General features: G+C 40.3%; 1 protein-coding gene across 2 annotated transcripts in view; it reads right to left on the reverse strand.

Annotated features, from left to right (window-relative positions):
* EIF4ENIF1 (eukaryotic translation initiation factor 4E nuclear import factor 1) overlaps positions 1–11751 on the reverse strand; it is a 43728-nt gene that overhangs the window by 10887 nt on the left and 21090 nt on the right. For both annotated transcript variants that reach the window (XM_019506825.1, XM_019506824.1), the window contains exons 7-10: positions 8153–8328; positions 4887–5022; positions 4369–4548; positions 1978–2207 (exon numbers count right to left, since the gene is read on the reverse strand). In XM_019506825.1, coding sequence (XP_019362370.1) covers positions 1978–2207; positions 4369–4548; positions 4887–5022; positions 8153–8328 — 722 coding nt within the window. The remainder of the gene's footprint in view (positions 1–1977; positions 2208–4368; positions 4549–4886; positions 5023–8152; positions 8329–11751) is intronic.

Raw genomic sequence — 11751 nt, forward strand, 5'->3', positions numbered from 1 at the left:
GGGGGGGGGGAGAAAAAAAAAAGATATTTGCTCTTATTCCCTCCCTCCAGGTTCTGTATACATACAGCTAGGTACAAAATTTGAGATCACTTCAACTTGAAGCAGTTACTTTAATTTAAAAAGGCAATACCAAATCTTAACCATGCAGAATGATGTTACTTGACATTTAACAGTTAACTAAGCTCTGATTAGTCAGCTAGAAACAAATGCATGAATCACTCCTGCCTCCTTTCCTCCAACTGCTATTCCATTAGACCATGCCTGCTCTAAATTCTTAAATTGGTGGAAGCTATTATCTGAAAAACCTGCAATTGACCAAGAAAATTACTGAATGACTGCTCATTGACCTACAAGCTAGAAAATTTGTATTGCATGTAGCCACAAACAACAGATTCTAGATCCAAGTATCTTAAAAGGAACCCTATAAGTCAATTAAACATCAAGCCTTCAAGAGTGCACTTGTTTACTGTATACACATTTAGTAGATAGAAGATATGGAGGTTACATTAGACCAAGATTAAAGGAAAAAAAACTGTACACAAAGCTGAACTTCTTAAAGAAAAAAAAACTCTCGTGTCAAGTACTCCCACAAAGCAACGGAGTTCTACATCATCTTCATGGCTTCCAGATTAAGTATGCTCAGTTTCAACCACACCTTTTAAAAAACAGCCAGCCTGGCAAAAAACAAACCCCGCTTTGAAAGTCAAGCTTGGGCTCTCATAGCAGAGATTTTCCAGAGTGTAAATGCATCTTCCTGGTTGTATCTGTAAAACCTCATCTTCTGTAAACTGGCCCCTCAGTTATGCCTCACCAGTCAGAGGTCGCACTGATGCAATAGGGTGTAACTTGGCATAATGTTATAATAGTGATGTGAAAAGATAAAGATAGTTTTATTTTTTTGATTATAGACTATTCAGAGCTGACAGTTAAGTTACTCATTAATTAGGAAATGCATCTGAAAATTAAAAGCACACAAAGCCTCATGCTACTGTTTTTACAGCAGCAGCATCCCCAGTTTTAAAGGGTCCTTGTCATCCAATAGCACCATGCTATCCTGTTACTCCTAGTCAATACAGATGTTTGCTGGAAGATTAACTGTCTAGTTTGATTTTCAAGTCTGTGCTGATGGTCTTATTCCATTAAGTGCTGTTTAAAAAAAAAAGAGCTTTATTATATTAAAATAGCCGCAGATACAATTGTGGCAATAGAGCCTTACAAGTGTTCACTGAAACCAATAATGTTTCAAAGCACCAAATTACTGCACTTGGTGCAGAGATGCACCCATGTGTATTTTCTAGTGGAGGAGAAGACATCAGCATTTCTCTCTCTACTCCCACAACTAAAAAAGAGTGAAGGCATCCACTAACCAGTATTAGCATATATTCTCCATATCAACAGCTTGCTCTCACAGCTGGGTTCATGCTGCATGACAAACGCATTCCCCTATAGAATTCAGTTATATGTAAGAAGTACTTTAAACTGGACAGGCATGGATGAAGAGATTAAGCTCTAGTTAAAGGGATAGGGTTTATCAAAATGGTACTCACTTACATTGTGATCCATTTAAGAACTATACCATCATCCATTAAATTAATTTATCAAAATCAAGTTGTTCAGACAATTCTTAGATGTGTAGAACACTCTCGTTCAAATTTAACATTTCTAGATCCATCAGAAGCTTTTGGCAACATGTGCAGGGGTTTTGATGCAGATAAAGCTATCCATGCAGTTGAACTAGAAAGCTTGCTCTTGGCTGTTCTGGTCAGCATCCTTAATAGAGTGTGACAGTATACCTAGGGAGGTATTGTTAACTGAACTATCACTCACCAAGTCAGTATTGTTGCCACTAGCCACTGGATTCAAGCAAGAACCATGCATCAATATGAAATTTGTACAGTAACAAGGCACTTCAGATTTGTTTCATGGACCTTGCCATGGATCCATGTATAGTTTTAGTGCCAGGCATTTGTTACTTACATTGACCTTGGGTTGTGATGGTAGAGTCCCACTTGCCTTCATGCTGCTGACAAGTTTGTTAAATGCAGTCATATCTCCATCTTTCTTGACCTGTCTGGAGCCAGCTACATTTAGTGCTTCCTCCATCTGCTCTGCCATGAAGGGAGTAGCAATTTTTCTTTCCTGGTCCACTTTCAGGCCTTTTAGCCCAGCTTCTACTTCTTCCACTGAAAGTACAACTCCTGAATTTGCTGAGAATTAGGAGGAAGACTATTATAATAGGTACTCAGTTTACACTGCATGCTCCTGTGACTAATGGGGGGGGTTGTTTTTTTGTTTTTAGGCAAGCTATGAACCCAGAGAGCTAGTTCTGCTGCCACCTTCATTTCAAACCAGTATGAACTACATTATTATATTCACTCTTTAGAAAGACTGAGCAATGCACAGATCTTAGGCACGAGTCTTTTAAACAATTCTTCTATTTTAGAAGAAATTTTAACTTTAGAAAGTTAAGTCTCTCAGGATAGAATAGGGCTAAGGAAGGGAATCAGTTCTATTGTCTTGACATATTTGAAAACAGATTAACAGGAAGTACAGTCAAGGTCAGAGCAATACTATTCCTTTAGCTTTAGAAAAACAAAAAAAACAAGCTATTTACTATTATGTTGTTTCAGGTATGCAAAGCATACTTTAGCTTATACTTCAGGAAACTAGATTTTCATAGCCACAAACAAATTTGTTGTCTGAAGCCACCACAGGTGAAGAGCATACATACCTGGAAGTTTAGATACTTTGGAGACCCAATCACAATAAGAATGAGTTGCATAAAGCTTTTAGCTAGGTGTAACTTCTCTCCCTCCCCAAAAGCTAAAGCCACTATGGCTCGCAGAAGAGACTTTCAGTAGCACTCAAAAAACCCAAAATATTAAATAAGCAATGCTGATGATATTTTATATATTTCAGTGCCCAGAATCCAGGCAAGACATCTGCTGATTCTGCATCAATTACACAGATCATAAGGTATCAGTACCTTGAAGAATAAATGGAGGAAGAGATGGGAACATGTCATGGGTTTCTGTAACAGATGCAAAGCTGAAGTAGTATGTTTATTTGATCGTGACCAAAAAGCAAAAGGAAGGAAATAAAGTATTGGTTGACATGCACTATGGAACTTGAGGAAAAGCATGATGTTGGTCAGAATTCAGCATAGAACACTGTCCAGTTTAAGCTAAACAGAAAGCTTTACTCATCCTGACCAGGCACTTGCTACAGACTGAAAAAATCATCTAGTTTGGGAAGCAGGATTTCCTGGGATGAGCTTTCCTCCATATTTCCACCACTCCCAAATCATGGGATGTTCTAGGTTGCACTCAGCCAGCAGTTTTAACATTTACATGGCAAAACATGCTGCTTGCCAGCAAGTGGCTTTGGCAGCTCAGTTAATTTTTCAGAGCAGTACATGCACTCGTCAGTTTGTACACACATGCAGTAGGCTCAAACATGCAAATTTCCAAAGTGACTGAGCATCTACATCTGGAAGTAAGTTAGGACTGGCACTGAATAAATACCAAAAAATTCATCTGACTCCAGCAAATTAAGAGTTTACCACAAGGAATAGATTTCCTTCTTATTTGCATAGCAGAATGCGTTAGGATTAAAGTTGGTAAAGGCAGAAGTTAAGACAAGTTAGTCCCCATTCTTTGTTCTGCTCCTACATTACTGGAGCTACTTTAATAGTACACTTTAATAGGCAGGATCCATATTTATGGATGAAAGTGCAAAGCACATAAGCTACAGGTATTTGAAGATTTTTTTTATGCTGCTGTGCTGAAGATTAGATGCAGTGCTGCAAAAAGCTGCAGATCTATGCTATACTTGAACAAGGTTCACTAGGTCTCCATTCAAGGCTTTTAGTTGGTTCCATTTGCTTAAGATATTGGATTTTAATAAAAAGTCATATCGTTCCAGCTATGGATGCTTGCAATACAACTCCTGTAATGCAATATTTAGGAAAGGCTGCAGAACAGGAGTTCAAGTGTCAGATGGAGTTTAAGACTGCTGGCATTTCAGCAGTCTTCAATGTGAAGAGTAATCTAGAGACCAAGAACAATATAGCTAGAAGATTATATATTAAACATTTGGACTACCTTGATGTACAAGTAAGATTATCACAAGCCAATGACCTATGTTCATATTAAGTCCTACTGATATAATTGTAGGATTAGGATGGAAAGCATCAGTGATGGTGTTGACATAATGGATTTGTGGAACAGTAAGTTTTCTGAAGTGTAAGTAAACCTGTAGTACTTCCTGCTTTGGACCTCAACAAAATCAGGGCTTGGCATTCTGAAAGCCTCTTTTCTTGAGAAAAAGTAAAATCACAGGAACTCCACAATATCTGGAGGCACTTACTGCTCTCTCTAAGCTTTTCCTTGTTGGCTGAAAGACTTGAGAGAAGAGGTTTTAAGTCCACTTTGGCTTTCTGTAGCATTTCTAGGATGTCCACTTTATTTTCAGAATGATCTTCCAATGGAATAGGAGCAAAGTAGTTTCCAGAGTTCTGGCCAGGGGAGAGAATGGCTTGCTCTAGACCTGAAACAGCAAAATCAGGAGCACTGCCATATCAATTTACCAACTATATGTTTTAAGATGACCACAAGCTGGTTAAATTTAATGCTTCACTGAAAATACATGCCTCTCGCCCCCTGCCCAGGGTTATCTGGGAAGTAGCCTGAAAGAAAAAAAAAGTTATACCTTTTGCAGAAAGGATGGCAAAACTGCTCGTGCCAGCAGCTTCATAAAGGACACTGAGCAATCAGAATATGGAGTTCATTACTGCAACCTTATCCATCAAGTTCACAAAAAGAATAGATGGGGAGGAATGAATAAAAAGAGATACAGATGAAATACAGCAGAATTAGTAGCCTTACCTGCTAGCCTCTCCAGTTCTTCATGAGGTGTGGACCTCAGGCTGCTAGAGCGACTTCCTGAACGACTAGGATTAGAGAACCACCTGCTGAACCTGCTGGCAGACACTGAGCCTTCCCCCAGCACATCCTCTATCATCTATATTATGGGGTAAAGGAAACATTTTAGAGAATAACCTCAACAGAAGCAGAGGTGCCAAGGTGTTTATAAGACAGACACTTAAATGCAACTTATGATTTTTTTTTGCTATGCTGATTTGATAGCGTCCTGAATTCTGGGAGCAACAAGAAGCTTCTGGTTACTATTTCTCTTTGTGACTAGCATTTTGGCATAACAATAATGCCTCATTTTTGCAGAGTAGTTTCAAAGTTGAAAGCACATCTAAATTACTTTAATTTGTGCAACGACTTAATTGACCAATAGCTTAAGAATGTAAAATATTTCACACTGTACTGCTGAACAGTTAACAAGCAAATAGTCAGCTGCCATGAGAGAAGCCAAACAGTTCTAACTGCTTCTGAGACTGGACTACTTAACTAGTTAGTTAGTCCACCTCTAAACAGAGTAGTTGCCCTTAGACAATTCAGTTAACTTGGGAAAAAGTCAAGTGCATTTGGCCCCTGGGTCAGATCCAGCTGTGGCTTAAGCAATGGCTGTACACCTGGTTAAGAGCCACTCACATCCACCCCCTCCGCCATGTCCTCCAGAAGGACTCCATAGCTAGAAACTTTATGGTGAGCCCCGTTCCCGAATTCCCAGCCTCTCAGGCCAGGTTAAACAGATGTAGGCTGAATCTTTGCAGTCTTGAGTTATGCACTCCTGTTAAGCAGTAGAGCCATACAAGTCAAATTTCAGTGAAAGGGGGCCCAAATAAAAATACTACAGGTCTAGTAAAAATTAAAGGAAGCAAAGAAAGCTGCCCTCAAAAATCAGGAGTGCTCTTCCTGGAAAGGTAAAGAAAGATCAAGCCTTGTAGGAAAAACCACCAAACCACCTTACACTGCTACATAACTATTAGTGTGCAGCATGGTTAGAATTGGGAAGCTGAAGAACATAATCTAATTTAGTTCAGCAGCTACCAAACATTTAAGCAATCCATGGAGCAGCAAGAATTTCTCAGACTAATTCCCTTCAACTTAACCAAAACAATTAAACTTTTACAGTTCAGTTCCAAACCAAATCTTGACCAAAATCCCAAGAGTATATTTTATCCTATCTGTATCAAAAGGCAACCTGCACAGACCAAAAAAAGTATACAGCCTCATTTACTATGCTTTGCTTAGTTTTCTTGTCATTTCATTCAGCCCAAGCTGAGAGCTAGTTTTGATAACAGGAAAGGACATCAATGAAACACTCTTGCAGCTTGTATCAAGATGTTATTTGATCATATACAAACTATAAACCATATAAAAAGCCTGATGGACAGCTGCTGTTTTTCGGGATCACCAACCAGAAACTTAACTGCATCATTTGAAAACCACAATATTAAATTTCCCATTAATATTCTTCAGTAGTTGACACTTTCTCTGTTAACTTTCTGCTTTTGAGCAGAAGGAATTACTGACAACCCTAGCCACATCATCTGGCTTGCCATGACATCTGTATACCAATTTTTCAAATGTGATTTTATGTACCAGCTGAGGTAACCTTACTGTCCATTATCAGCAGAATATGGAGATCATAAAGCAAGAGTGCATTATATTCTGCTGAAAGAGGAATTTCACCTCGCATTTCTTGATACACGCAACTTTGGTTTTACAGAAAAGTGCAGGCTGTTTCCTCAGAAGTGGAAGTACTGAAATAATCTTATGACCATAGTTTGAGTCACTAACTGCAATTGGTAGAAGGCTCTTCAGGATCAAAAAAAGTTATTCTTCACCCCACAGTGCTAGAAGAGATGCATACAAATATGGACTACATGTAGCTCCCCACCCCTTCACCAGCAGCTTATGGAGCAGCACTGCAGCCTGTTCTTTTGCACTACAGTTGGTACTTTGTTAAATTTAAGTGGATGTTGTACATGGGTAAATTTTTACTTGCAGGAAAATCCACCCATAATGCAGAACTCCCCTTATCAGTTTGGAAACACTTTTACTTTCACTGCCTCTAAAGGAAGAAACTGGTCAGAAGGTCTGCAGGCCAAGCCTACATTAGTCACAGATGTCCCTCAGGAGGGAATTAGAGTTAGTGGTAAATGTTCAAGTGAGAAGTTTGAAAGCTGATATTTGCACCAAGAGTGTATACATCTTTCAAAATGATTAGTGAGCTGCTGCGCCTAGACTTCAGTAGCACCTGTATTTGGATAGTAACATCAGCTTCTGTTGCATGTCCACTGGAGAATAGTCAAGTTGGTGTTGAATGACAGCATTCTTTTTGTACAGAAGTTGTTTCAGACACCATGCATTATATTAGAACATGCAAGGTATAGTTATATTCCTTTCAACAGCCTTTGTGACTTGTAGTATCCTTCTTTCACATCCCATAGGGTCTTAGATAGTTGTAGCTTTCCACATTCCAAACAAAGTCAAGCCATATTGGCATACATCCTTGTAATATTTATGAAACATGAAGTGTGTTGTAACTATACTACTATCAGTGTTGAAGACAAATGGACAACCCATTAAAAGGCTGAATGACTCCAAGTATGGAAAAAACACCCTTAAAAATAGAATAAAGCTTACTCAAAAGCAAGTTTTCACAGACTGTCCACCACTCTTAACAAGAACTCTGGTAATCCATGATTAAGATGCTTCATGTTTGAGCTCAGAATACAATTCAAATTTTACTTCATTTGAGTATATAGAAGAAGTGAAGGAAAAATCCAATTAGACAGCTAATAGGGAAAACTTTAGCATGAAACTTACCCTCAGTGTTTTAGAACTCTTAAAAAAAAAAGACCTATAATAGTATTTCATGCAGTCAGCAAGATAGTGATTAAAAACCCAAGAAGTTAACCCGTACAACATGAAGTGCTCTTCCCAAAGCCAAACAATTCAAAGTGTGTATGGGGAGGGGTGGGGAAGAATCTCAGAAGCAACATCTTCATATTTTGTTAAGAAGTTTGGCTATGGACAATTCCCTCCAAATTGAAGAGAAAAAAAAATAGAAAACACAAACTTGGAAAAGTTATGGAATCATCTCCCTTTATATACCATTAAAAATTTAACTCTGCCATAAATTGAAATTTCAGTCACCATTAGAAGACAGAAGTAGCTGAAGATGGTGCTTCTACCCTATGTACATACCTGGCCCAAAATGTATCACTCACCGAAGCCAAACCAGGAACACTTTTATCCAAGTTAAAGAACTCATTAAAGTCAAACTCTCCTGGAGCTGGTTCTTGAAGTACAGCTTCTCTAGGAACTTCCTGATCTGCTGCAGTTTCATGGGGAAGGACAGCCTGCACTTCATCTTCCTCTGCTACTCCACCATTGCATTCTACCCCTTATAGTAAGATGGGAAAGGTAATAGCAAATTACTACAAGTAATGGCCATAACCCTTTGATGGATTATTACTCCTAATACACCGAACTCCATTTAGAATTTAGTTTTTCCTAGAGATTCTAAAAATGGTGATCTGTGTAGCCTTAACCTAAATTATACTACAAGCAATACAGTAAGAGCATACATAGCACAGTGGGTTCCAATTCCTATTATGGGGGAGGGGGGAAGAAATCCCTGGCAGGAAGCACATACATTAATAATCTGAAGTTCTCATCTACAAATAGGTAAAAATACTTTTTTAAATATGTTTTACTAAACTGCCACAAGCCCCTTTTTGAGTGCCCCAGTACACAGGAATTAAAATAGAGGCCTAGATGAGATTTGCCCATAACTTTACATTACATAGCCTGGTTGATCTCTGAAGCCTCTGCACTCTATTAACAATGGAGGCTGCTTTTCTTATGCAAGGAGGATGCACAGGGAAGGATTCCTGCAGGGGGCCTCTGGGAGACAAGCCCATTAAGTGTCCCCCAAAAGTTCTCTCCTATTTTCTTCCTCCTTGCAGGCTGTTAGACCTTTGCCCTCCATTCTCAGGGCTGGTATCCAACATCATATATTGCGTAGGAATTATGATCCCCTTTGTTACTTGTACACTTCAGCTGTCAGAGGAGCATGAAGATCAAAATCCTTTAGTGGTATAGACATGTGTCCCAAAGATCCTTAGAGCTATGTCACCCAGGGTTTCACACTTCTGGAAGGGTCATCCATGGCAAACAGCCACGAGGGGAGGTTCCAGACAAACCACAATCCAACCCTAAGTCCTCTATGACAGATCAGACAGAATAAGAGGTCAGGATCTCTATGGCTGCAAAGACAGAAGAAGGCTGCAGCAAGATGGAGGTCTCCTGTTGTCTAGAGTTTTCTCCTGCCACTGGGGCCAGATCTTTGTCAGGATCATGTGGCTGCTGTCTGAGCACCAGCTTCTTTACATTAAACCAAGTCATGCACAGGCTTCTACCACAAGAGTCCTGCAGTGATGGACCAGTGGTGATGGACACTGGACTAGGCAGTCTCCAGCCATGAATCTGCATACAGGCAGCAGTAGCCTGATGGTCATCTTGCACCTGGGTTGAGAAAGGGGTGCAATTTGGCAGCTACTACAGTAACTGAGCAGTCCTATTAAGGATCCCTTCTGCTCAGGGAAGGGGCTAGAAATGGTGACCTAAACCTAGGCTGTTTTATCTGCTTCTGGATGGATAACAGTGTTTGGTGGGATCACTCTCTCCGAAGTCAAAAACGGATGACAATGTTTGACAACATTGTTATCCATCAAGGCACAAACATTCCAAGACAACAAGTGACCTGGAAGGACTACCATTGCCTCCATAGAACTAGCAAGATAACACTGACATTGCAGCCAAGTTAGACAAGATGACAGCATGAGGGTGAGCTGAAGGAAGAGGGTGCAGCCTACACTTTCTGGAAAGGGAAGCTGGCCCAGGACAGATGCATTCATGGCATCAGCTTCACCATCAAGAATCAGCTCGTCAGTCAACTTTGAGCTCCCTGTGGAGGTTAGACAAACATTTATGACCCTCCATCTTAAGCTCTTCAAGACCTAGTATGCCACTCTCATCAGTGCATATGCCCCACTGCTTGATGGGGATGATGTAAAAGAACAGTTCTACTCCAATCCTGACCACATTCTAACTAATACTCGCAGTGAAAACAAGATAAATTCACCTTGGTGACCAATGCCAGAGTTGGATGTGACCTGAATCTCAGGAGTAACACCAGCGGTAAGGAAGGAGTAGGGAAAGCCAACTCCTTCTGCTCCTAAGCAAGTGTACGGAGCATGGTTTTGTCACTACAAACATTAACTTCAAACAGACAAATGTAAGATCACCTGGAGACACCTTCATTCTAGGCACAAGAATGTTCTCAGCTTATTGTTAGAGCCCATGATCTAATGTCCATATCACACTAACTGTGCAAGAAACCTACAACTGACAGACAGATCAGTGTTTTATCAGATCCATTATGAACATCTGGCTTGCTCCAAAACACCAAAAGCAAGCCAAAGCAATGCAAGGGACTCAACACCAAATTTGTTCAAGAGACTGTCAGAGATCCTTATGGGCCTTCCAGTGTCTCCGTTAAATGCTCTCTGCCCTTTCCATTAAAAAGGCAACATCAAGGAACTCTGGAAGGGGCTTAAAACGCAGCTGTCCCTATTGCCAGTGCCAAATCCATTGGCTATACCATCTGTCAACACCAAGACTTGTTCAATGAGAGTGACACAAGATTCAAGTCCTACTCAAGCAGAAGAGAAGGGTTCAATTTGTTTGGCAAGATGACACCTTATCTTAACAGATGAAGGAAGATATTATCTCCTCAAAACCGAAGATGGATCCAGGAAGTCAAAAGTCAGTGGCAAGATAAAGCCAAGGAGATCCAGCTCTATGATGACAAATAAGACATGCATATCTTTTTCCTGGCAAAAGCCATTTACAGTCCAACTCCCTTGCTATTGAGGAATATCAAACCATTCTGCAGATGACAAATCTTTCCAGGCCAGATGGAAAGAAAAGTTTAGGCACTCTTGAGCTATGAGTCAACTGTGGCAGATGCTACCATCAAGTTCATCCACCAACACCATGAAAAAGGATCCCTTGCCAACCCTCCTATCTTAAGAGTCTGGTGTGCCATCAAGGAAACCAAGAACAAGGCTACTGGATCACATAGCATACCTGCTAAAATCAACAACTGATGGCAAGAAACTTGACACAGATTTCATAGATTGATTCTCTGCATTTGGGACAATGAAGAGATCACTGGGAACCCGAGTAATGCCAGCATCATGACTATCTTCAGTAGCTTCCTCCACACAGATTCATCTCTTTTCTTGAAGTATCACCCACTTTTCCACAGTAGGTAAGAATCCTCTCTTGCATCTTCCTGAGGTCTTCTCTCTCTTGTGGAGCAAGTCCTGCCAGTTTTGTGGGGCAACTGACATGATCTTTATTGCCCATCAGATCTGATAAAAGCATCAGGAACAACATTGGCATCTGTCTATGGCCTTCACTGACCTCACTAAGGCTTTTGAGTCCATCACTCAAAGCTCTGTAGAAAATACTGGCCAGATTTGGATGTCCTGAAAATAACATCAAGATTTCTCCAAGACCAGATGACTGCAACCATTCTATGTAGCAGATCAGAGACAGTTCCATGTGTCATCTGAACTGGGGTCAAGGAAGGTTTCATCAAAAAAAAGAGCCACCCCAACTCTGTTCTCCATTTACTTGACAGTTATCCTGGTTCTCATTAAGGACCATCTTCCTTCCAGAATTGACACTGAATACTGCCCAGATGAAGGGCTCTTCAGTCTGGGATGTTTTTCCTCAAAGACCAAAGTACTCAACC

Source organism: Gavialis gangeticus, unplaced genomic scaffold, assembly GCF_001723915.1.
Source record: "Gavialis gangeticus isolate Ggan-Ray unplaced genomic scaffold, GavGan_comp1, whole genome shotgun sequence".
Classification (NCBI taxonomy): domain Eukaryota; kingdom Metazoa; phylum Chordata; order Crocodylia; family Gavialidae; genus Gavialis; species Gavialis gangeticus.